The following is a 23,611-nucleotide window of genomic DNA, read 5'->3' on the forward strand; positions in this document are numbered from 1 at the left end:
CCCACATGAATTCATACTGACTAAACATATCTGTACTAGAGCTGAAACAATTAATTCAACTATTTGGATAATCGATGAAGCTTTTTTCATGATTAAAAGAAGATTTTCGATAGTTTACGCTTCTTAAATGTGAGTATTTTCTTTATTTCTTTGCTGTGGATAAGAAAGAAATCATCAAAAGTGAATCATTTTGGTTTGTGGACAAAACAAGACATTTGAGAACGTCGTCATTTCCAGGTTCGACGAACACCGATCAACATTTTTTAAGTTTTTTTTTTTTATATATATATATATATTTTTTTGTCGCAGCTCTAATCTATACAAAAATGTAATAAAACCCAGGTTTAAAGAGGTTTTTTGACAAGTGGGTACGTGGATTTTTAACTTTTATCACACTCTGTGACCTACAACACAGTTAAATCCACTGTAAAAATAAAAGAGGAAAAATCCCCCCCAAAAATAAGAAGATAAGAAGTTGTCTATTTGTGGAATTGTGTGTGTGTGTGTGTGACTAGTAAATGAATTTCTACTGTATACAAGGAATCAAATGTTCATGGGTCACAGACTGTTGGTCTTGAGCATGTGGTCGCCGAGGGCTACACTTCACGGTCCATCTTCAGACACACAGAGAGAGAGAGAAGCTGAATGAACACCCTGACAATTCGCTTACTCACTCATCCGTTTCAAAAACAACCCCCACCCACTATGTTTCAGACATAAGGAAAGGGGGAGTGAGTGGGGGTGAACACGAGAGCGATTCCAAGCCCATTCTTCTAACCGTCTCCCGGCAAGGACCGCAGCGAGGCAGCTATTTTTAGCCTCACCACAGACTATTTTTAGACCACTACCACTATTTGAGGCGTTTATTAGAAAAAAAAAGTACATCAAACACACAAACAGAGATGGCGGCGGTTTGTTTTGGGGGCCACGGGTTTTATTTCCCCCCCCTCCTATGCGGCGAGTTCGGCACATATAGTGACAGGTATATTTAAAGGCAAACAGACGACTACTCCTCCCGGTTTACTTTTCTTTCTTCTTTCTTATTTACTTTGTGAAAACTTTTCCATCTTCGGCCTCAAGTCCAAGTCCACGCTGAAGAGGACAGAGCAGTGAACAGCTTTAAATTCTTCTTTATCAGGCGTCTGAACTACCAATCAGTGTAGAGATAGACTTAAAGAATTAAAATGACTAGTGTTTGCTACACATACTGTGGCTGGACTTCTGTCTAAAGAGTTCAATGATCGTATCATCTGGCCAGATAATCTTTTTCCTCTCTTTGAGGACTTTGAATGCCATTTGGCAAACCCTGAGCACTTGTCATATGGCTTCCATCTATTTATGACCATAAAGGCTTGACTGATGGGAGTGTGGTTGAGATGGTCTGGCAGGTTCTCCCATCTTTGCAGTGCAGAGCCCTCACATGGTGGCTGCTGGGTTCTTGGTCATCTCCCTCCTCTTCCTGCCCCCGTTACTCAGTTTGGTCCATGTTGAACCGTTCCAGTGGTCCGGGCGGTTCTGGGCCTTCCTGCATTTTGAAATATGACCGAGACCTCTGTGCTGCCCCTGACATGCTGTATGACTTAACACGGTTTAATCACAGAGAGAGACCCACGGCTGTCATAGTTTGGTTTCAGGCCCAGACATGCTGTGTAATTTCACTTCCTCGTACGTATACACAGATGTGCGCCTTAAACGGTGTCCAATCAATTAACATAAACATAAAGTTAAATCTACAACACATTAGATGTCCCAAAAATGGAAGGGTCTTCGGGTTTTTTTTGTGCGTTTGAAGACGCGCATCATGCACGTGAAGGGTCATCAAAGCCTTTGTTTTAACAAACCGCGCCACTGTGAGCTTGAGCCGTGTCAAAAGGTTAATTCACTTCAGTCAGTCAAAGCGGCTTCAGGCCCTAATCCGACGAGAAAAACAAGTCATCATGTTGCCGATCTCTCGCTCCCTCTTCACGACGGAACACTGAGGCACTGTGCCCATTGCCGTGGCAACCCCGCCCCCCGACTCCACCCCGTGTTGCCCTAAACGACGCCACGCGAAATGACTGTGGACAACTGTAGGACGGGAGATATGATATGACTCCCCTTGTTGCTCTTGGATGCAAACACATGTAAAAGTCATTGAGGATAAATTAGTGAAGGCATTCAAGCCCGGAGTAATTATACAGTCTCTGAGCGGCATGAGAAGGAGTCATTCAGTGAGAGCCGATCAGCACAGAAAACTCCTTAAGGCTAATGTTCTCCATGCTGTTTGGAAACCAAATAAGCATATAGAATAGCTCACATGCTGGAAAATATTTTTACAAGCGCGAGGCGGGGACGCTTAAGAGAGGGAGATCACATGTCCTGTCGACTAATGAGAAAGCAGAACGAAAAAAAGCATTTAAATGAATAAAAAGACTCAAATTAGTCTCTGTTGTGTTTACTTTTTGCCACAGACCCACGGATATGCTGCCATCTCCGAGACATACCTGCTTCAAGTGCTTTCTCTTTATATTTCTTCATTTACCCCACCGCCCCTCCTGCCTCCCGTGGACTGTCACTGGGCTGAAATCACACCTGTGCTCCTCGCACATCTCTCGGCACACGGGTGAAACATACGCGGGGTGAAACATGGTGAGGGAGCTTTGCTGAATCTCATTAGCCAAGCGGGTAGTCATTAACAGAATGACCTTTGGAAATAATTACCAGCCTTCCTCCCTCCATCCCTCTTTCCCTCCCCCTCCTTCTCTCTCCTCGCACTCATCCATCCCCCTGTCCCTCCCCTTCCCCCTCTCATTCACTAGTTCCATCTTGGCGAGGACGGAAGGAAAGGAGGAGGAAAAAGGGGGCGGGCTGAGGACACAGGCGGTGAGGTGGGATACTGCTGCGGGCCGCTGCTGTTTAAGATTACAGGGTGATCTGAACTTTGAGATTAGGTTAATCTGCTGGAAATGGGATTGGTCAGTGGCATTTTCCTCCGGTCGGTACCTGGGGCCATGTGCCATTCCATGTGATACTTGGATGATGATGACGATGATGATGAGGGTGGTGGTGGTGGTGTGCTGCACCAGGTGAGGTCACCGCTCTGCAGGGTTCAAACCAATTGTCGCCATTGACAGTTGCACACACACCCATGCAGTGCAGTCACACTAACACGGGCCAGAAGTAGATCAGCTTAAACCCGCGTACTGCACGTACACAGACACACGGGCACTGTGCATTATTACAGCGATCATAAAAGCCCTTCCACTGTTTCACAAACCTGTGTCCTTTGTTTCAGCGGAGGGGAAAATAAACACGTTGTGGAGCAGGGATTCGGCGGTTTGAGGTTTGTTCAATCACAGCGAGAGGCAGCCAGCGCCGCCTTAGGTTTCAGCTTGATCTGCGGTGATCGGAAAGGCCCCTTTCATGTTCCTTTGCAATTAACAACCCCCATACTGGCATAATAAATCACCAGTTACAGCTCAAAGTGATTGTTCTTCAGCAGAGATATGTTATGTTTTTTTTTTTTTTTTAAATCTATTCTCCAGTTTCTCTTCTAATGCTGTTCATGTGTCCAGAAAAGTGTCCTGGCAGACAGAGTATAGGAAATCTATCGTGTTTTATCTGGAGCCAGACACAGAATGTACTGTACACCTGCCAGGACAACACACTTCATCCAGAGATGGATGATCACTGGATGATCCGCATTTGCTCTCATCAGGCAACAAGCGCCTCGGTGAGGTTAGATGCCCCTTCTCTCTCTCTCTCTTTGAACAATTAGCATTAATTAAGAGGACCTCCCGCTTGTTTATATAACAGCTGATAACGGCGTGTAGTACATGTTTTATTACAGTCTCTCGGGGGGGGGGACTCATGTGACACGACTTGTGTCCCCGGGGATTAAATGTCGGCATTCAACACGTGAGAAGAAGAAAAAGAGAAGAAGAAAAAGAAAAGTTTGTGTTTTAATTGATTCTAATTGGTTTCTGGGTGTCGTGCGTTGTGATTGTGACAATAATAACTCGGAGCTATTTTCGATTAGCGACGCCTCTTAAATGTTAACACCGTGCTGCGAGGAGGGCTAGCTTTGGTTTCTTTGGTCCTTTACTTTCACGGAGACTTGTGAAAGTGTCATTCCCAGCTGAGACGGTTCTCAAGTGAGTCACCAAGACCTTCTTCACCACTCCTCCCTCTCTCCCTCTCTCTCTCTATATATATATTTTTTTTTTTCATCCTAGTCTCCATTTCTTCCTCTTAGAGACACCGAATTATTCATATACACATTTTCAACAATGCACACAATTTAAGATGAATTAAATCCCATGAAAACTCGGACGAGGGGGGTAAAAAATACAAAATAAAGACAGGGAAAAACAGTGAAGGAGGGAGAGAGAGAGAGAGAGAGAGAGAGAAAAGCCCCCCCAGCCTCTTGTAAACATGCTGTAGCTAGAGAGCCTGTGCAACACTCTCAGTGCCACTCTCTCAACAACACTAATTATCAACCAAAGACATGCTAATTACATAGAGCTTTATTGCTAATGTAGCAGGCCTCTATGCCAGCCGCCCACACTCTGAGCTCCGCTCTCCACCCACTACACCTTCAGGCACAGCAGCAACAGAATAAGAGCCCTGTGTTCTGTGTGTGTGTGTGTGTGTGTGTGTGTGAGCTTCCTCACAAATTTGAAATTAGATATGTCATGTATTAGTTGGGCTAGATTTTGTCTCCAAGCCCTTCATGTCGTGTACTTGACTTCCCTCTCGTCGTTCTTCCAGCTCCACAGGTCACTTCACTCACCGCCTCGAACGACCCACCCACGCTCCCGCAACCTGTGACGTAGCCCAGCGGCGGCGGGCGCACGAGGACCAGCGGGAGAGCTCAACTCCCCCGGTTCTCCCCCTCCCCACACTCCCTTTCATCCATGCTAAACGTGCCAGTGTCAGCCCTGTGGCCGATCCTGTTAGCGCGCCACAGCGAAGGCTGAAGGCCCTCTTCAGATCGATTTCTCCCACACTGCGAGTCGCTGCGAGGATATGGAGTCCTCCGAGTCCTTCAGGGATCACATATTGTGGGGAAGTGATCCGCAGCACCCCCACCTGCCGCCCCCCCCCCACGCCTGACACAGCTGTTTACACGCTAACCATCCTCCATCTACGGTGGAGACGCGGTTAGAGAGAGCTTCAAAGCAGAGAGCTCTTGTCGTCACTTGCTGGAACATGTGATGACTCCCGTTAAGGGTTCAGCGGGGGGGGCAAATACACTGACTGAAGTGTGGCTGAGCAGCTTAAAAGAATAAAAAAATACCAGTGCTTAAAGGCAGTGTCATATATTGTTTTTATTCCTGCTCATACGCCGCGGCATTTCAGATGAGTTCAAAAATAAGCCTTAAATAAAACATTAGGAACATGTATTGATTATTTAATATTTAGTGTGACTATATGAAAAAAACTGAGTTCATCTTTTTAAGAACGTATCCTTACAGCATCACTGTCTCCAGCACATTAGTCACTCTGATGATATGAATGATAGGACGGGAATAAGAGCACACGCTGCACAGAGGAAGAGGAAGAAGTTCAGTGTCCAGTAGATTTATCTGTGCCTCTAAATCCTTTCCACGATAATGCACCCAGTCCATTCTCTCTCTCTTTTTTTCTTTTAATTCCACCGTGAGGAGTTAGTCATACTGTATGCTGAGTGCTGTGTCTCCTGATGTATGCGCTGCATTAACGCGCCACACATCCGACTGCACCAAAGGTAAACTGGAGTGAAACAAAGGCCGACCACTGCTTCTTTTTCATATTCAATAATAAAAAAATCGAACGATTATTTTAATGTTGATCGGTGTTTCGTCAAACCTGGAAATGATGATGCTCTCAAATTGACTTTTAATGACTTCTTTGTTATCCAGAGCAAAGAAATGAAGAAAATATTCACATTTAAGAATCTTGTTTTAATCATGAATAAAAGGTTCAAAACCATGATAAAAAATAGTTGTCGATTTAAATTTTGTTAATTTAATTATTTTTTCAGCTATAAAATAATCACCAGCTTTCTTTAGGGCCAAGGTTCTCAAGCTGTGGCACGTGTAGCACCAGTGGTAAGCTTCTTCTGGCGGTACTTGGAGGGAAAATCTGAATATTTCCTCAGGTTGTACTTGGTATAAAAATGTAGAGATATTTAATGCTTTGTTTGTGATACTAAAAGACGTAAAAACAACTCGTTCAGCTGTACGTCGTGTGTCAGGTGGGATTAAACCCAACAGGAGTGAGTTAAGGATAAACCCCTTTGCATGGATGCATGAACACCTGTGCAGGGCCTGAGGTCCAGATTGAATGTTGCATAACGTGTTCACATTGAGAGCTTAAGGATTCTGGAGTCTCTCTCAGCGTCATTCCCCCGCTTTATCTACCGGCCCGACGCGGGCCACGGTAACGACACGTGTCCAAGGCGGATCACTGTCGGGGACAGGTGACTTTTAAACGTACACGTTCAACTACATAACAAACATATGCTCTTGACACACTTGTACCTTTTTCGAGAGGAGTCTAAAAAGAGTGAACCCTTGGGAAGGACCAACAAACTATGGGAGCAATTAATTCAAACACGCTAGGTGTGAAGACCAAAAGAGAGAAGTAAGGGTTGGTGAATGAGTCACAAACGCTGCAACCATCTGTCTACTTTTCCGTTCCTGTGTGTTTGCATGAGTGTGTGTGCGGCTGAGTGTCGCACGCACGCACGTGTGTGTGTGTGTGTGTGTGTGTGTGCGTGCCATCTTTGTTTTCCTCGTCACTCACCTCCACAATATCAGAGTTGGTCCTGCTCTCGTGGGGCTCGTTGTACTCGGTGTATTTAAGCAGGACTTTGTCCATGTCTGTGCTGGCGTACTGGAACAGCTTGTTGGTGCTGTTGAAGATGATCAGGGCGATCTCGCAGTCACACAGCACGCTCAGCTCGTACGCCTTCTTCATCAGGCCAAACTTTCGCTTTGTGAATGTCACCTGGGTAAAAAACAACAACCAGAAGAGGAAGATCAGACGATAACAATGTATAAATAATTGTTCTTAACAAAGTGAGAGAGTTGTGCTCACACCTACACTCAACTGACTCTTTTATTAACACCCTCGCAGTCATAAGTCGAGCTTACCTGGAATGTGGTGATCATTTAACTACAGAGAAATCCCTCCCCCTCACCCCACCCCACCCAGGGGGATTGATTCTGCACTAATGGCATAACGAGAAATCCGACAACTTCTTCTTCTTCTTCTTCTTCTTTTCTTTGAGGCAATTATTAATAATAAGGAGACGGACATTAAAGGGAATCTACGTTTCTGATGGTTCAGCAAACCGCTGACTGCAACAGTCGGTCCACTGTACCAGGAAAAAAGACAAACAAGAAAAAAGAAGCGTGGTGTTGAATTTAGGGAAGTGAAAACACTACGTCTCAGACAGATAACGGTAAGGAAGGATCACTCTTTGTCTTCTACATCAAAGTGGACGCGGGCTCGTCGCGGTGAAGTCAAATCGGGTGAAAACATCTCTTTTTGACATGACCGTTTGTTTGTTTTTCCCACGGTAACGCTAACACGCGTCGCCACAGTCTATGTTGTTGTGTAGCCCAATCGAGAGCCTCTCGTCGTGATATAAATAACTGATGGAGTCCTCCAAGCTATTTAAGCTTTTAAATAGTAACAGTGGGCTCGACATAAACCACAAAAAATGCCCTTTGCAATAGGGCCATTTGCCCCCCCCCTCCCCTCTCTGTTAATGAGTATGTGTAAGTGTGTGTATTTGAGGCCCAGGACTGAATACGAGAGAGATACTGTTCTGTAAGTTGTCTGCAAGTGCCCACATTGTCAAAGTAGAACAGCTCCACTATCCCTCTATTGTTTAGGTAAAAACTAGAGCAGTGAAAGTGATTTCATTCCAGGGAGTTGCACCTGGTTACTTCTCTGAAGCCACGTGTGCGTGCGCGCTCTGAAGAAACAAGAGAAAAATGTACATTTTGCCAGCTCCGCTCTCTTTCTCTCTCTCAACAACACTGCTTTTTTTTGTGTTTGCTTTGAATTCTAATTTCTTTTGTTTTCTTCAGTGGCTCTGTGTGTGTGTGTGTATTATGTACATTGGAGATCTGTATTGACAAAGCTTTTTTTCTTTTTTCCGTCTTTAATTTCTTTCACTGCGAGGAGATACTGCCAGAACAGTGCCCAGCTGGGAGCTAATGATCTCAGTGTGTTGATTAACTACTTGTTTATCTGGTCTCTTCTGACACTTGCATGGGCCAAAAAATACAGAGTGGAAAAAAAACTCCCGAATCTCACTTAAACGAGCTTTGAATGCAATAATAATTACAGTAACTAGGCTGTAAGGCTTTTACAAAGACGCCTTTAAAGAGGACACTCGTGTGTGTGAGTGTGTAAATGTATTTGTTATTGTCTTTAGGACCTTTTTTTTCAGGCATAAACACTGACATTGTCGGGACCAGGAGACCTCATGGAGACCAAAACCTGGTCCTAATCAATAGTGACTTATGGTTAAAGGGACAAGGCTTTGTTTACGCTGTCCAAATGAATGGAAGTGAATGTGTGCTTGTGTGTGGCATTTTAGCCTAATGCATGAATGGATTTGTGGCATAAATTCATCATGTACTGCCCTTCACATTTTCTTGTTACAACTTGGAGAGCTGAAAGAGGAGACAGGCAAGAATGGATATTGACGGATAGTTTTGTGTTGCCTGAAATGATATCTTCCAGGATGTACCAGAGAAACTGAATATCAAACCATCCCTAACATCCCCGTCTCTCTCTCTCCCGTCTCCCCCTCGCACAAGCTCGCGTACATTAAGGCCCGGTGATGTCACCGTTATTTGTCAGACAGCAGAGGCGGAGGCCGCGAGACGCCGGCGGCGTTCCGACGCCGAGCACAAACGGGTGCGCGCGATGCCGGCTCCCGTACCTCGGCACAAACTCTCATCTGATCCACAGACAACATACGGAGGGGGGGGGAAAAAAAACAAAACAAAAAACACGGCTCCCCTGGGCTCTAAATACCATGCTGACATTTACACGGTGATACTAAAATATAAAAAAAGCCTCATTCTTAACACTGGGAGATCAAAAGGCGTCTTGTGACAATAAGATTAATTGTCATATCCAGCCCACTCTGAAACGTAAGCACCCTAAAGGTGTCTGCCCGCCTTACTACGGCGGAGCTGCAGTAGCAGTCCTGTGTGTGTGTGTGGGGGTAAATAAGACGACGGGACTATAGGACATACAGGTCAAAGCAGGCTATTCAGGAACAGGGCATGGAGAGTGTTGTCTTCCGCAGGTGTTTTGAGGCAAAGGGGGCACCAGGGGGGAAACAGGACACAGATAGCTGCTGGCCCGGCTCCACTGTCACCCACTCTGCTGGGGCCATTACTGTTTCAGAGGGTGGCACGTCGCGCACACACTGAGCTGGGTGTGGGTCCCTGAGGGCTATGGGTGGGGGTCTACATCAGGGCTCAAGCTACACTCACTACCTCCGATCTATACTGCAAAGTGACCACGGAAAAGAAGAAGGTTGTACGGTTATAAAATGGCTCATTACACCGCAAACATGTTGGAAATAGTGTAAAATGATTATATTATTTAATTAAACACATCTAGTTTCACCTAAAATTGTATATAATTCAAATAATATCACTTTTACACGTGTATATATATATATATATATGTTATACGAAACCCAGGAGACACTTACTCTCATTCCAAAATAAACACAGATAAAAATCTACCGAGCGCAATCCAGTCAAACGCTTGTCCCGAACCTCGCACAACACATAACACAAGGATCCGCGCGTGCATTTCCCACATACTCAGCTATAATTCACACGTAGACTGACTTCAACAGCGCCACAGGAAAGAGAACGAGTGCGATAATGAAGCCGTAACTGACCAAACAATAACACCTACAGAAGTATCACACCTCACCCCCACATCTCAATCTGACACATACAACATGTTGCCTTCCTCCAAATCATAGGCTACGTTGCTGACATGATGCACATAATATTCACAGGAGGATGGAGTTCTGGGTAGTTGAAGATAAATGCTACCTTTGATGGTAAATAGTGATTCTTGTAAGCATCACGTGGGCTGTGATAATTTGTCATTACTGGAGTCATCTGTGACTTCATGGTCTGACTTCATGCCATCATGTGACCCCTTTCCACATTAGCGGTGATGTCACCGCTGGCTCTTCCTGTGAGAGTTGCGAACAGCGCCGTGCATGGGCCCACACAGACCGATTTAAACTAGTGCACTTTTGAGTTTTCCACAGCTCTGGCCCTTGAGTGGGTGAGAACAGATGCTCTGACTGGTGCTTTGGACGTGTTACAGATGCACGGCAGCGTCAGGCTGGTTCTCACATCATCCTGACCGTAGTAATATTAATTCATTTGAAATAGTGTTACATCTAAAGCACATGTTGAATTTTAATTACTGTCAAGTCTAAATCATGACAAAGTGGAACCTTCCAGTGTCACTGTGATGTCTGTGTTTGGAAGCGTCTTAAAAACGGAACCAAATACTAATAAAAGAACAGTTTAACCCTCTAGATCTTCAGTTCATTCAGGCATAATTAAAGAAAACAATAGGTAAAATTAGTGATAAAAGATGTGAATGAACCTCCATAACCCCTCATAGTCAACATATGTTGACACGTAGTGATAAATAAGTCTTATTTATTCACCTTTGTCCTGCTCCACAATCCATTCACACACGCCATCATCTATCTTTCTTCAGAGCAACTTTCTTTCCAACTTTCAATGGAAAATGACCCATAAAAAGATAAATAATAATAATAATAATAATAATAATAATGATAATCCCTGCTCTTCAGAATTGACCTGTCACGTTTCCTCCAGCAAAGATAACTAGAGGGATGAGAGGAGACGATTGACAGTGGGGCTGATATTCTCTGCCACATGGGTAAGAGAGAGAGAAAAGACAGGAGGAGCGGAGGGAGGGATGGAGGGGGAGAAGGGAGATGAGAGGGGCGGACGCACAGGAAGCACATTTGTATGCATTTCCTCTCATAACAGGAAGAGGCCAGTGGCTTCCCCTTCACAATGGCTTCGCTTCTCCTTCCCACCTCCTGCCTGCTTCCCTGGGGGAGGAGGAGGTGGAGGAAGAGGAGGAGTGGAGAGACAGGCACCACAGAGCTGGCTGCTGGTTAGCAAACCAAACATGGCTGTGCGGGGACAGACGGATGGACACGCACACACACGCGCGCACGCACACACACACACACACACATGGAGATGTCAGTCAGCTAAGCAGCGGCACGATTTGTCTTGAGACAAACACTTATCCCATTGTCAGGGGCCAAAGCAGGAAGACGCGGGCTTACGCAAAAGGAATAAGAGGAGACCGGGACCTGGGTCTGAACTCTGCCTCTCAGACCCCCCCCCCCTCCAGTTCACAGCCAGACTACCTGTTTAGAAGGCTGTTGTGACCAAAACAGGCTTTGTCCTGCCTCTAATCTACAACCCTAACATTGACATTATTCGTCGTTGAGAGTGGAGTCAATGATGCCGATGATGTCATACTGTCGTAATAATGACATATCAGTACATGCTGCGTCTGTGTATGTGCCTATGTTGCACGGCGAGGCCCAAGTTAGAGGCCAGCATGACAAAGAAAATAATAAATAACACTTATGTTATTCATTTAAGGTGGCTGGTGCCAAAAAGAAAAGAAAAGAAAAGAAAATTCAAAAAAGGATGACTGATTTAATATGCATGTGGCCATATCTTGTATGTCTATAACAAGAATTTACTTCTTGCCAAGTCAAAGTATAACGTTAGAAAATCTAAACAAAATTCCACTTTTATTTTGAAATTTTAAAAACCAAGCCAACAAAGGAAAGAAACAAGAGGAAGCTAGAAGAAAAAAAAAACCATTACGACTTTGTAGTGAGGAGGGGAAATTCAGAGTGAGGTGAGAGAGTAAAATTAGCCACCTGACGAACATGTGAATGGGAAACAAAACACGGAACAAGTGCAGAAGGCAGAAGAGAATAAAAATACAGCATGAGCGCAGATGAGAGCTCGCTGAGCCCTTTCTCAGCTGAGGTCTCTGCACCGCGCGACACATGACAGAGGAGGAGCGCCACTCGCTTCGGTACGACGCGGAGACGGTGGAAGGTGGGAAAGAGGGAATTAGAGGAGGGGTGCAGGAGCGAGGAGCTACCCTGTGGGCCTCATTATTTTCCTGCTGTTAATTTCACTCGCACATTTTCTCACCCTCGCACTGTTGATTGGAGAGAAGAATGCTCCGTCGTCGTCGAGACAGAAACACCCCTTATTTCAGCTGCAGTTAAAGCGGCGAGGGAGGAGAGCAGCCATATGCAGGAAGACGTTTAAAAAAAAAGAAAATGTTTTTTTCATCTTCTTCCAGCTCCATATGTGCTCGTGTGAGTGTTATTTGTTGCAGAGTTGGGAAATCCTGTTGTTTTACTTCCTGCCACTGATGACCTGATCCATGTTTAACCTTTGGCCTGAGGTCAATCCCCTGTGGAACATGCATGTGCGCCCCAAACACACACACACACACACAATTCACACAGACAGGTCATCCTAAATAAAGTCCACTGTGAGGAAACGTGAATTCCAGCCAATTGTCGCAAAAGAGTCGCAAACCGTCTAAGTATTAATGAATTATCTGTAAAATCCTGCCGGTGTGCGTGTGTGTACAAACACACACACACACCTGTGCATGTGTGTGTGAGCAAGAGAGTCTGCTTTCAGTGTGCAGCCCGTGAGTTTACGGCACAGGAGGCTCTTTCATGTGCCCGAGGCTGCGAGAGGGTCTGAGTGGTCGGGGGGCTCGGAGCCAGGGCTCGCACACTGCTGCCCACTGTCCAGAGCTCCGGGCAGCCAGTCAACGCCAGGGAGGCCTGGCCCTTGTTGCCCCTGCTCTGGGGAAGTGTTTCAGGGCCTGGGGGTGGCAGCCCAAAGTGGCCGCCCAGAGAGAGCCAGGCCATGTGCCCACTATCATGCTGCTGCTGCTGCAGGGTGAGCAGGACTGTAGGTGGCGAGGTATAGCGCTGACAGCCACACCACGGGGAGAACTTTATACAGATATACAGATATATAGACACATCATACACGCTTTTCCTGTGAAAATACTGCATGTGACACATTAGAGATGGAAAGAAAACACTTCACAAAGCTCGTCTGGTGTCAATCCGTCCTGCGCTCGCGGACATTCAGTCAAAAAGGAAGTGAAAATATGTAAAACCAAAGCTTCCGTTTTCTTTCCTTCGTTTTCTTTTTTTTTTTTTTTTTTCATTTAGGTTTCTGTCTCTGTCTTGTGATGTTCGCCCTCTTTTTTAAGAAAAATGATGTCATTATTTAGGCTGTGGGTTGTATGACACTGAATGCCATATGCCCCACACAGCTGGACTGTACTGTAGTAGCACCTCACATGATTCGCTTACATCATATTCAAAGGAAAAGTTGCGAGGGGAAAAAAAAAACAAAAAAACCCAACAACTAAATGAGTAATCTATCATTTGAGAGATCAAAACAACAAAATCCAGAGATATATTGATTTTCCTTTCCCTGAACCCTCTCTCTCCTCCTCCTCCTCTGCCTGTAAGTAAAGCCCGGATATCTCAGGCATCGATTCCCTTCAGGTGTCCTTCCTGTCTCCCTCTTTCCCCTTCTTATCCTCAGGAGCCGGAGCGCTCGGTGCAACTGGCGTGCCTTGTCGAACGGTGGAGACGGCCCGAGAGAGAGAGAGAGGGAGAAGGGCTGAGATAACAGCAAGGAGGAAGTGTGGGTGCTGCTGCAACACGATAGCTTTTGTCCTCATCAAACCTCCGTGACCTCCTCCTCGCTCTTGCTCCATCTCCCCCGTCTGAGTCAGTCTCAATAGTAAACACATGATTTTTCACTCGGAGCAAACGGTGAAATACTAACAAACACCATCGCGGATGTGTCTCTTTATCTGCACTCTGACGCGAGCATAAACGATGTCGTACAAGTCCCTTATCTTAAATACGCTCAGGGCTTGTTACTTGCAATGACTTTGGCTGAGATCTGTCAAGGAAATGGCACATTTTTTGCTCCTAATATTTTGTGGTTTAATCGATTCCCTCGAGCCCCTTTATCTCCCTCGTCCTTTGGCCCCAAACGCCGGCGCGTCTGATAAAGCACACTTGTTGAGAAGAGACTGATTGTGGGTTAAGATGAGGCAACGGCAATGAAGAGGGCCCCGTGTCCAGGCGAGGTGTGTTTGTGCTGACGTGGAGTGTTTGACCTGTGATCCAGGGGCCACATTAACAGCGTATGGATCCAATTGGGCTGCCAGGAAGCTGACAAAGTGTCAGTGGTCAGTCGTGCCACAGGAAGTGATCGATTGTAGGGCCTCGGGGGCGGTGTTGAGAACTCTGTCTCTATCTATTTCCTGCCACAGATGCTGGTGTCTGCTTGGATCACGATGTCCACAATTTATTATGTCTCGCGCTCAAGTGATGCCATCTGTTTGAAAACAAGTCGCCTGCACGAATCCTTTGATTCTGGGATTTTTTTTGCTTTTCCAAATTGTTTAATGATTTTAAATGTAAAAAAATAAAAATAATCCAGGGAAAGATACTCTGAGCCATGTGTCCCGTTCAGACCAACCGGGCAGAACTCAAGAGCGCTCAGAGGGCCCACTGATACTGATACTGATACACAGAATGGGTGTTTGAGGATGACATTATGTTCCTATGTAAATCCACTTAAGACCAACATGCTCCTGGTGTCTTCACACTGTTTTCTTAGACCGATGAGGGACAAGTACTACTATTATATTCTTCCACCCAAAGCAATAACTGTGCTTTCCCCACACACTCTGCCCCCCCACCCCCAGTTCACATATTGCCCAGACTCCCTGAAGACCTTCATTGTTGAGGGCTATGTGGGGTGTAGGGTGTTTCTCCTTCCTCCCTCCTCCACCTTCACACTCATCCATCCTCCCATCCCCCAGGGACTCACCTGTCTGTTGCGTTCATCCATAATCCGCGTGATCTGAATCTTTTTCCTCCCCATCGTCCCCGTCTCTTTCTTTCTCTCCTCTTTCTGAAAAAAACTTTGCCTTCTTCTTCCCCGTGCCCTTTCTTCTTCTTTTTTGCTCTTCTTCTCTCTCTCTTCACTCTTCTGCTCGTCCTTTATCTGTCTCTTCTCTGCTTTCTTTTTGTTCCAATCAACTCAAAGATTGCAGCATCTGTACCTGCAAGAAAAGAAAGGAGGTGTGGGGCAGAGAGAGAGGAGGAGAGGATAAGCATTAAATGAAATGAAATATGGCAAAATACTGAGAGGAGGGAGAAAAAAATAAATAATAAAAGTGGCATCGTGGCAGCCACAAGGGAGGGTGAAGAAAGACAAAGAATCTGTCAACAATGTTGTGAGAACCGCTGTGTTTTTCACTGTCGATATCATGCAAATCAGATTCTGCATTTCTTTTTTATTCCAAGGCACCGACTATGAGAGGAGACAGCGCTGTCAGGATCTCACCGCGTTCACAGAGACTTCGACAGTGTTTTGGAAGTGCTGCTAACTTAAATGCTCTAATCACCAACACTGTAACATTACCTCCAGACTGAGGAATACATTTGTTTCTTCCTGCACAAAAACTGCACTGTATTGACAGTAGAAGTGCCAGACGCAGCTTTTTCTACTCTATCTCGCTGCTCAACTCCAAAATGGCAGACTTGAGTCACTAGATGGAATACAGATGTAACACTGAGCTCAGTCTTACCATGTTCTGACAAAACAAAGCCAAAAAGAAGAGTCATCTTTGATAGCTGATAGTAAAAGGATGTTTCTTCGAGACAGAAATCAAACCAAATTCCTACATGAAGTTAATCCAGCTGGAGATGCTGGTTCTCCGAATTTCCTGAATCCGCAAGAAAAAGGGCATCTGAGACACACAAATGCACTTGTGCCTGCGCTCGTGTGTCCACAGACGAGTGTGCACGTGTGTACCTGTGTTACCTGTGAGTGGGGGCCGGCGGGCGGGCGGGCGGCTGAGCCGGCCTGCATGTGCGAGGAAGAAAGCCGCACTCCGGAAAAAAACTTTGCGTGAGTGAGTGACTGTGTGTCCACGTGCGTGTGTGTGTGTGTGTGTGTGTGCGTGTGTGTGTGAGCTTGGCTAAGCCAGAGCTCCAGTGCATCTCTCCAGAGTGCTAAAGTAGGCCAACCCAATCTATCTCAGGGAAGAGCAGAAGAACTGTTGTTGTGTTTTCTTTTGACAGTAGAGGTGATAACGTCCCTCGTTATGCAAATGAGCATCCCATTATTTAAGCTCAGTGCAATGCAGGGGAGCTGTCAGCGCCGTCACATAAGAAAAAATCTTCCATCTACCCTGCCTTTTTCTCTCTCTCTCTCTCTCTCTACTTTCCCCTTCTTCTCTCTTCTCTCCTTTCTGAACCAGATTTCCGGCACCTGGCAGCACAAGCATCAGACACTGATGTGGAAGACGACACTGCTTCACCAAAAGACATGTCAGTCTGAGTCTCTCTCTCTATCACTCCCTCTCTTCTATCATAAACCCTTGCTCTCTCACACTCTCTCCTTTGCATGCTCCCACACACACACATTCAGGCGCACATTGTGCTGCACCACTTCCCCCCACACACACACACTTTTTTTTTCCCTCCTAACCTGAATCCATGTATTTATTGAGTAACATGCATGAGAAAGCACAAGAAAGCTGTAAACCCCTGGGGTGAGCGCGGCACATTGCGATGCACTTGACCTCTTTGTGCTCGAGAGAAGGACACTGATAATGAAAGTGTGTAATAGGAACATCCAGGCGTACTAGTGATAGTGATGAGCAAAAAAAGGCATGTGGCAGTTATCTCACTAAAATGTCTCTTTGGCCTCAAAATGCAAAACGGGTGATGGGTGAACTGAGTGTTGAAAGACTCAACACATTCAGTGTCACTGAAACGAGAACTAAGTGAGACAATAGAATTTGAACAATGATCAAATGCCTGACAGAAAGACTTCCTGTGCAGAATGGTTTGGAGCACACCCACCAGCTCGACTGCGCCATCATAATAATAAGATCTAAAATAGCTCTGTAGCAAGCTCTGAAGAGGCTATCCAAAACATTTTAGCATTGCTCAGAAGAAAACACACCCCGTTATAGAGGGAACAACAAAAAGCTGCCCTTTGAAAAAAAAACAAAAACAAAGAAGGATGTTGTCAGACAAACTAGCGACACTAAGGCGCTTTGGCACAAGACAGCCAGACAAGGATATCAATCAAGCTGGCGTACCTCAATCACAGGCTGACAGCATCATCGCCTCCCCGGCCTTTGTGCTCGACACTACCCAGCCCAGGCACCGCTCCAAACAAGGAGGCGTTACCTCTGTGATCCCTGCCTCTAGGCCGCCGCCATCACCACCACCACCTCCTCCTCCTCCTCCTCCTCCTCATTCCACCCACAGCTCACTGAGCAGAACCCTCTCAATGTCAACACCCGCTGGGGCAACACCTTAGGCCTTACGTAACATTAACGCTAAGACTAAGCTCATGTCCTGAACATTTAATCCCTGCTTTTGGCTCCCGACGCCGGCCAATGCTCCCTGAGGTGATGAGGCTCTGCTGCTACCGCTTGCCACTTAGCCCCCGTGCCTACACACCCCCCCCATCTTCTCTCACTTGTGCCTCCTCTACCTCCTCCTACTCAGCAAAGTCCCCCCATCCCTCTCCTCTTCCTCACACCCCACCCCGCCCCCATATGATGAATGCCAAGCAGTGCCCACCTCCTCATCTCGCCCCGTTTTCCCTCTCCTTCCCTTGTGGCGAACAGAGCATCAGTTAACAGATTACCACTGAATCACTCAATCCAATTTAGCCTTCTTATGCCACAGCAGTCAAATCACACACACACACACACACACACACACACACACACACACAAAAGACAAAACAAAAAAAATGCTTCGTGAACAAGTGTCAAGTGGCAGCGGGCAGTGATCCTCCGCGGGAATTTTTCACAGGCACGTCTGACCTTGAGAGGGCAAAAGAGGTGAGAAAGTATAAGACAAGGGGGAGGGAAAAGGAAGACGCACAGTGTACGACACGAGGAGGAACTAACAAGCTTTTACACGCGAGCCGATTTGCTAATCTCAAAGTAAGGCAGCGAGGAAAGAGGGAATCAGAACACACAAAAGAGTTTATTTATCTCCTCTGTGGACTCTGACTAATGGTATGCATGCGTTCACACTCGCCCGGGCAACTGGAAGGAGACCCGAGGTCAGAGAGCGCGCCGGCACCAGGCGGGCAGAAGGACAACGGTTTGCTCCTCTGCTTGTTTTATATCCCGCGTCCCAGCTCTCTGCACATTTGGAGAGGTGACAACGAAAGGGAGGGAAAACTGAAACACTGAGTGAAGCGAGGGAGGCAAAAAAGAGAGGACTCTTTTTGAACAGGCACCAGGCCTCTCCAGGGGGAGGGGAAGCGCTGTACCCACGACCCTCCCATCTGTTAAGCAGACGGACAGAGAGAGAGAGAGAGAGAGAGAGAAGGGATGGAGGTTGGGGGAGAGAGAGATGGAGAGGGAGCAGCGATTCAGCACATAGATCTAATGAGCATTCTCCCTCTCTGGGTCTCAGAAGTGGAGCTGAGAGGACGATGAGAACATATACACTCAGTGCACCACAAGGCTTGATTCTAGGTCGCCTCGCTCCCAAGTGTTTAGTCACTAAAAACTAATATACAGCACACGGCGCTTTTTCACATTCTAATAGACCGTCTGCAGGGTGCTTGTTAATGTGGCTTTGTTATTGAGGACAGACACCAAGGATGACTCCCGCGACTGAAGGGTGGGTGTGTGTGTGTGTGTGGGGCAAAAAGGGGAACTTTACCTTGACTCATGACAACACAACACAACTCTTGACACTGAAAGGCGACTGCAAGGTTTTTGTCTGAGCCCGGGAGAAGGGAAGTGCCATCGAGAACCAAATAAACACGAATTCCAGTTCCAAGAAAGAACAAAAAAGAGAAAAGTTCACTCCATTCAGCTACCGTTTGGAGAACTGTGAGGGGTGTGTTCAAAACGAAAGCAGCGATGTGTACACAATTCCGCTGATGCCGACATTCTCAAATCCTAATTCTACATGTTGCAGCAAATTGGGGAAGGTGATTTATCACGACAGGATTGGTGATGTTTTTCCAAGAAACCCCACCTCGGCAGCACAGCTTCAGCTCACGGTACATCTGCAACACATTTGGTACGAGCATGTGCTCTGAAAAAAGAAGTAAAAAAGAAAAAAGAAAAAAGGAGAGCATATATTTATACGTATTTATATATAATGCCAGTATCCCCTATCCTCCGAGGAAATGCGGTTGTGAGGATTTGAAATAACATATTACACTGCAGTAAGTAAACCTTTTAGGAGGTGTATGGTACATTAAATAAACGCTCTCTCTTTTTAAATAAACTCTCATTTCCTTGAAGAGGTAGACGAAGGGAGGGGGGGAAAAAAAAAGTGCTTTAATATAGTTTTCCAAATACAATCTGAATGTCAGTACACACTGACAGTTCTCCGTTTTCATTTGAGCGTTTGTGTCATGTTGACATTTTTTTCCTCCCCCCCTCAAGAACATACAGTATCTTCATCAGAGGCGTAGATTTTCAGAGGTTTGTGTGGATTTGTTTCACGTGTGTGTGTGAATGTGAAAACCACTTTATCTCCCATAAGGATGAATGGAGATATATGAGCAGAAATGAGAGGTGGGGATCGGATCAAGCAAAGGAGGGAATCGATGGCCAGGGCTGGATGGAAACAGAAAAATGTGTATCAGGTCTCATTGTGCCTCTAATGTCATTACAGGCAGCGACTCCTCCATGTGGCACGCTGCACTACCCATCTGTCAGAGCGAGATAGGCAGGGTGACGAATGGCTATCACTGCTATACTTCCCCTCAACCTCCACCGCCCCCACCGCCCCCCACCACTCTAATGTCTCCATCTTTTTTCTGTAGCGCTGGGGGAGAAAGAAGAGTGACCTAAACCTGGGCGGTAGCCCACGCGTAGGTGGGTCTCTGTGCCTCTGAATCTCAGCAGATATTAGGGCTAATTTAACACGTTAGCAGCTAAAGAGATTAGCTACATGTACATCTGGGGATTAGAGTGATAGCGGTGGATCATCCTATAATGTGTTCATTCCTTTTTCCTTTTTTCCTCTCTCTCTCTCTCTCTCTCTCTCTCCCAGTGAGTATTATAGCTAAACTTGAATTTGAGATGCGGCGGTGTGAGCTTTGCTTGTGTGTTCTTCCGCGTATGTGTCGGAGGACACGTCTTCACCTGTCTCTCTCCATTAGCTCCCGGTTTAGTTGGATCATTAGCGAGACAGAGACAATTTCACATGTGTTCTATTTTCAAACTCTATGGTGGCTTAGAACTGAGACACCTGTCTATTGATGAGGGGGGAAAGCGAGCCAGTAGCCGGTGGTTGGCACAGGTTTCATAAGCGTGATTGACAATTATAGAATAAAGTATGTTATTATAATACGTATAGAAGCTCTGGAGCTACACCACGGGCTCTCCATCCCTCAAGTTAAACCGATTCCTCAACTTAAAACTTCATACTTCAACGTTAAAGGCTAATTATTTTAAAACTAATGGGACTCGTGCCCAAACTGTTTCCCCTGTTATCCTTCAATCCAGCAGCTCTGCCCGCAGGGTCTTGGGAGGACAGAAAAATGGGAAACACATACACGTCTCAGCGGAAGGACGTGACACGAGCCGGCGCGGACAATCAAAGGTGCTAAAGGTGCTTCCTTCACCAAATCACTCACAGGCTAACAGAGCGTTTAATGGGACCTGAAAAACCAAACCACCGCTCGGTCCCTCTTTATTACACAGCAACAACTCATGACTACAAATAACTTTCTTGTTAAAAATAATAAAAATGAAGCAACAGGTTCAACGAGGGCAAAGCAAAAATGTAAAATTATACTATTTGGATTAAGAATACTGTCAATTTAAAATAATTAATTAAACATTTCAACCACTGAGGATACAGATTTTAGCCCGCAGTTAATAATCCTGAGAGCACAAGGTCCTGCCTTTCGTTTGGGCAGCTGCACGTCTCACTCAGCACCAGTAAACATGGGCCTTGGGCCCTCGGAGCCACAATGGAGATAGGTAGCCATCCGTCAGTGCCAGTATGCAGACAGGTGAGAGCTATCTTTCCATACTCTATTGGTGACTTCCCCAAAGGACAAAAATGACTTGACAAAATGCGTCAACCCTACTCTCTGAAAGGAGGCCAAGGACTGTATAACGCTGCAGCTGCGAGGCCAAAGGCAGCAAGAGGGCACACGTGAGAGAGCGGTGAAGCCAGATAGGGTATCGCGACAATGGAGCCATGAGTGATAAACAAATAAAGTTACGGGGGTGACAATGACAAACTTGCCACACACACACTCCCTGTGCCAAACTGGCGTTGGAGGGGGGAAAAAAAAGGAGAAGAGAAGAAAAAGCAGAAGCGATGGCGAGCCACGATGTGGAGAGGCCCCGGAAAGGCTGGAGTGAATCACCATTTAGTGCATTCAGACTTTCCATGGCATGAGCACAGGGAGGGGCAATGAGCACATGCATGGACGAAGCAGAGATACAGAAGATGATATATTGTTTGTTTGTTTAAATCAACACAAGGGGAGTGACAACGTAGGAGTTGGAGACCATGGAGTTCTTGCAACAGTCATCACCAGCCGCTCCATTCATTATGTGCCGTTCTCTCTCATCCACGTTACCCCGAAATGGAAATGTACAACATCATTGGCATCATGTGTTATTAACTCATCCAAACAATATCTTTCTGCAACCAGTGGAGTTGCCCCCTGGTGGCAATCTGCTAATTATGTCAATGGAGGGTAGCATAAGGGATAAATATGAGAACAGAAGTGGTGCAGATTGTGGGAATAAACACAAACTACTTCACTTAAGTCCCACTACGTATTACCTGCAATCATCTATCCACTATCCTCACTCTCTCATGCTCTTCCCACTCTCACTTTCAACAGCACGCAGGTCAAGTCTTCCAGCGTTTGAAAACCAACCGTCTCGAGTCACGCTGCAGGAACCAGGTGTAACCGGCAGCCGGTAGACGACCGTCTATGTGCACAGATAAGTCGCTCTCTGCTTATTCGTCACGTCTGCGAAACAAGCAGCTCCCTAATGAACAATGTGAACCAATGTTGTGGAATCGCAAGTATAAACCCCTTGAATGAGTGTTCCCAGCCCCCACAGGAACAGCCAGGAGTCATGTCACTAAGAACACAAAGCACTGACATATTCACCCAATTATGTTCCCCGCCGAGTATGACAATGTCTCAGGATGTTAGCAATGTTCTCCAGCGGGGAAAGGGCAGAGAGTGTGTGTGTGTGTGTGTGTGTGTCAGAGGTTTGAAACCAAGGCTAATTTGCTGTGTGGGCCACGCTTGCTTATGTTAAAACACAGCGAAGCTCACACAAGGCCCCCATGCCATGACTCTCCTCTCACTCCAGACTGCATCAACACCAGACATCACGGTTAAGACGACCCACTGATGATTTCATCACACACACACACACACACGCGCACACACACACGGCCCTACCCCTTACTCTGTCTCTTCGCCACAGCATTCTAATCACCCTAATTAAAAGCTTTGTTCATTTAGAAATCTCTGATGACAATTTGTTTCACTCTACCCTACAGCAGTGGTGGCTGTGAGGAGGAGAGAAGAATTAAATTTGATCTTCTGACAGCAATTATTAAATGCTCCCTCCTGGCCTCAATTAAGGCCTGCAGGCTAATGCTAACGCGGCTAGCCCTCATGCAACCAAACACTTCCTTTCTTCCTCTTCACCAGCTTCATCATTCCTTAGCGTCACATTATGTGTGTGTGTGTGTGTGTGTTACCTCTTCAGGACAGAAACGCTGACCTCGTGGAGGCCAACACCTGGTTCTAATGAGGCAGAACCTCATTTCTGAAGCAACTAGGTCCAAGATTTGAATTGTGGCTCGGTTAAGATTAACCGGTTATGGTAAAAGTGAACCAGATGAGAATCAAAGGACTCAAAAATGAGTTACTGTATCTGTTTTGCATATACGTGCAGATGGGAAGAGGCAAATAAATGGATTCCTTTTTTATATTCGGGTTGGGTTTATTGGAACTTAGTCAGCATGTGAAGAGCGAGCGGCAAACCGACAGGGAAGTTGTCTCACTTTGTGTCCACAATGATACTGTGTTACGCAAAGTGATTATTTTAGGAGCGAGGACCCTGTCAACCAAAATATAAAAGCTTGCGGTGACTTTCACTGGTGGTGACTCTCTTCTCTTCTGCCTCAACTTACAGTACGACTAACTGTGAGCGGCTAACGCGGCTAATGGCGCTACACGGGCATTACTTCATGGCTGTATAGCGTCGAGTCTGTGAACAGTGTGTGGATCATTTGCGGAGAAGCAGAAGGTTGCACACTTCAACAAGGATGTCCTTCATGGATTCGACCTTCTGTTTTTTCTTTCCCTTCTCTCTCTCTCTCTTTTTTCTTCTTCTTCTCACAACGGTCCCTGTGCTCGGCTTGGAAACCAAGTAACCTAGATCA

At 46.0% G+C, this 23,611-nt stretch overlaps 1 protein-coding gene across 10 annotated transcripts in view; it reads right to left on the reverse strand.

Moving 5' to 3' along the window:
• mef2cb (myocyte enhancer factor 2cb) overlaps positions 1-23,611 on the reverse strand; it is a 64,562-nt gene that overhangs the window by 18,178 nt on the left and 22,773 nt on the right. For 9 of the 10 annotated variants that reach the window (XM_044025636.1, XM_044025640.1, XM_044025639.1 and 6 more), the window contains 2 exons: positions 14,997-15,231; positions 6,769-6,972 (listed from right to left, as the gene is read on the reverse strand). In XM_044025636.1, the coding sequence (XP_043881571.1) occupies positions 6,769-6,972; positions 14,997-15,050 (258 nt within the window). In that variant the 5' untranslated portion in view covers positions 15,051-15,231. Of the gene's footprint in view, positions 1-6,768; positions 6,973-14,996; positions 15,232-17,283; positions 17,382-23,611 lie in introns of those variants that run through there. The other variant, XM_044025637.1, reaches the window with a different exon arrangement.

The sequence above is a fragment of the Solea senegalensis genome, linkage group LG5, assembly GCF_019176455.1.
Source record: "Solea senegalensis isolate Sse05_10M linkage group LG5, IFAPA_SoseM_1, whole genome shotgun sequence".
NCBI lineage: Eukaryota > Metazoa > Chordata > Actinopteri > Pleuronectiformes > Soleidae > Solea > Solea senegalensis.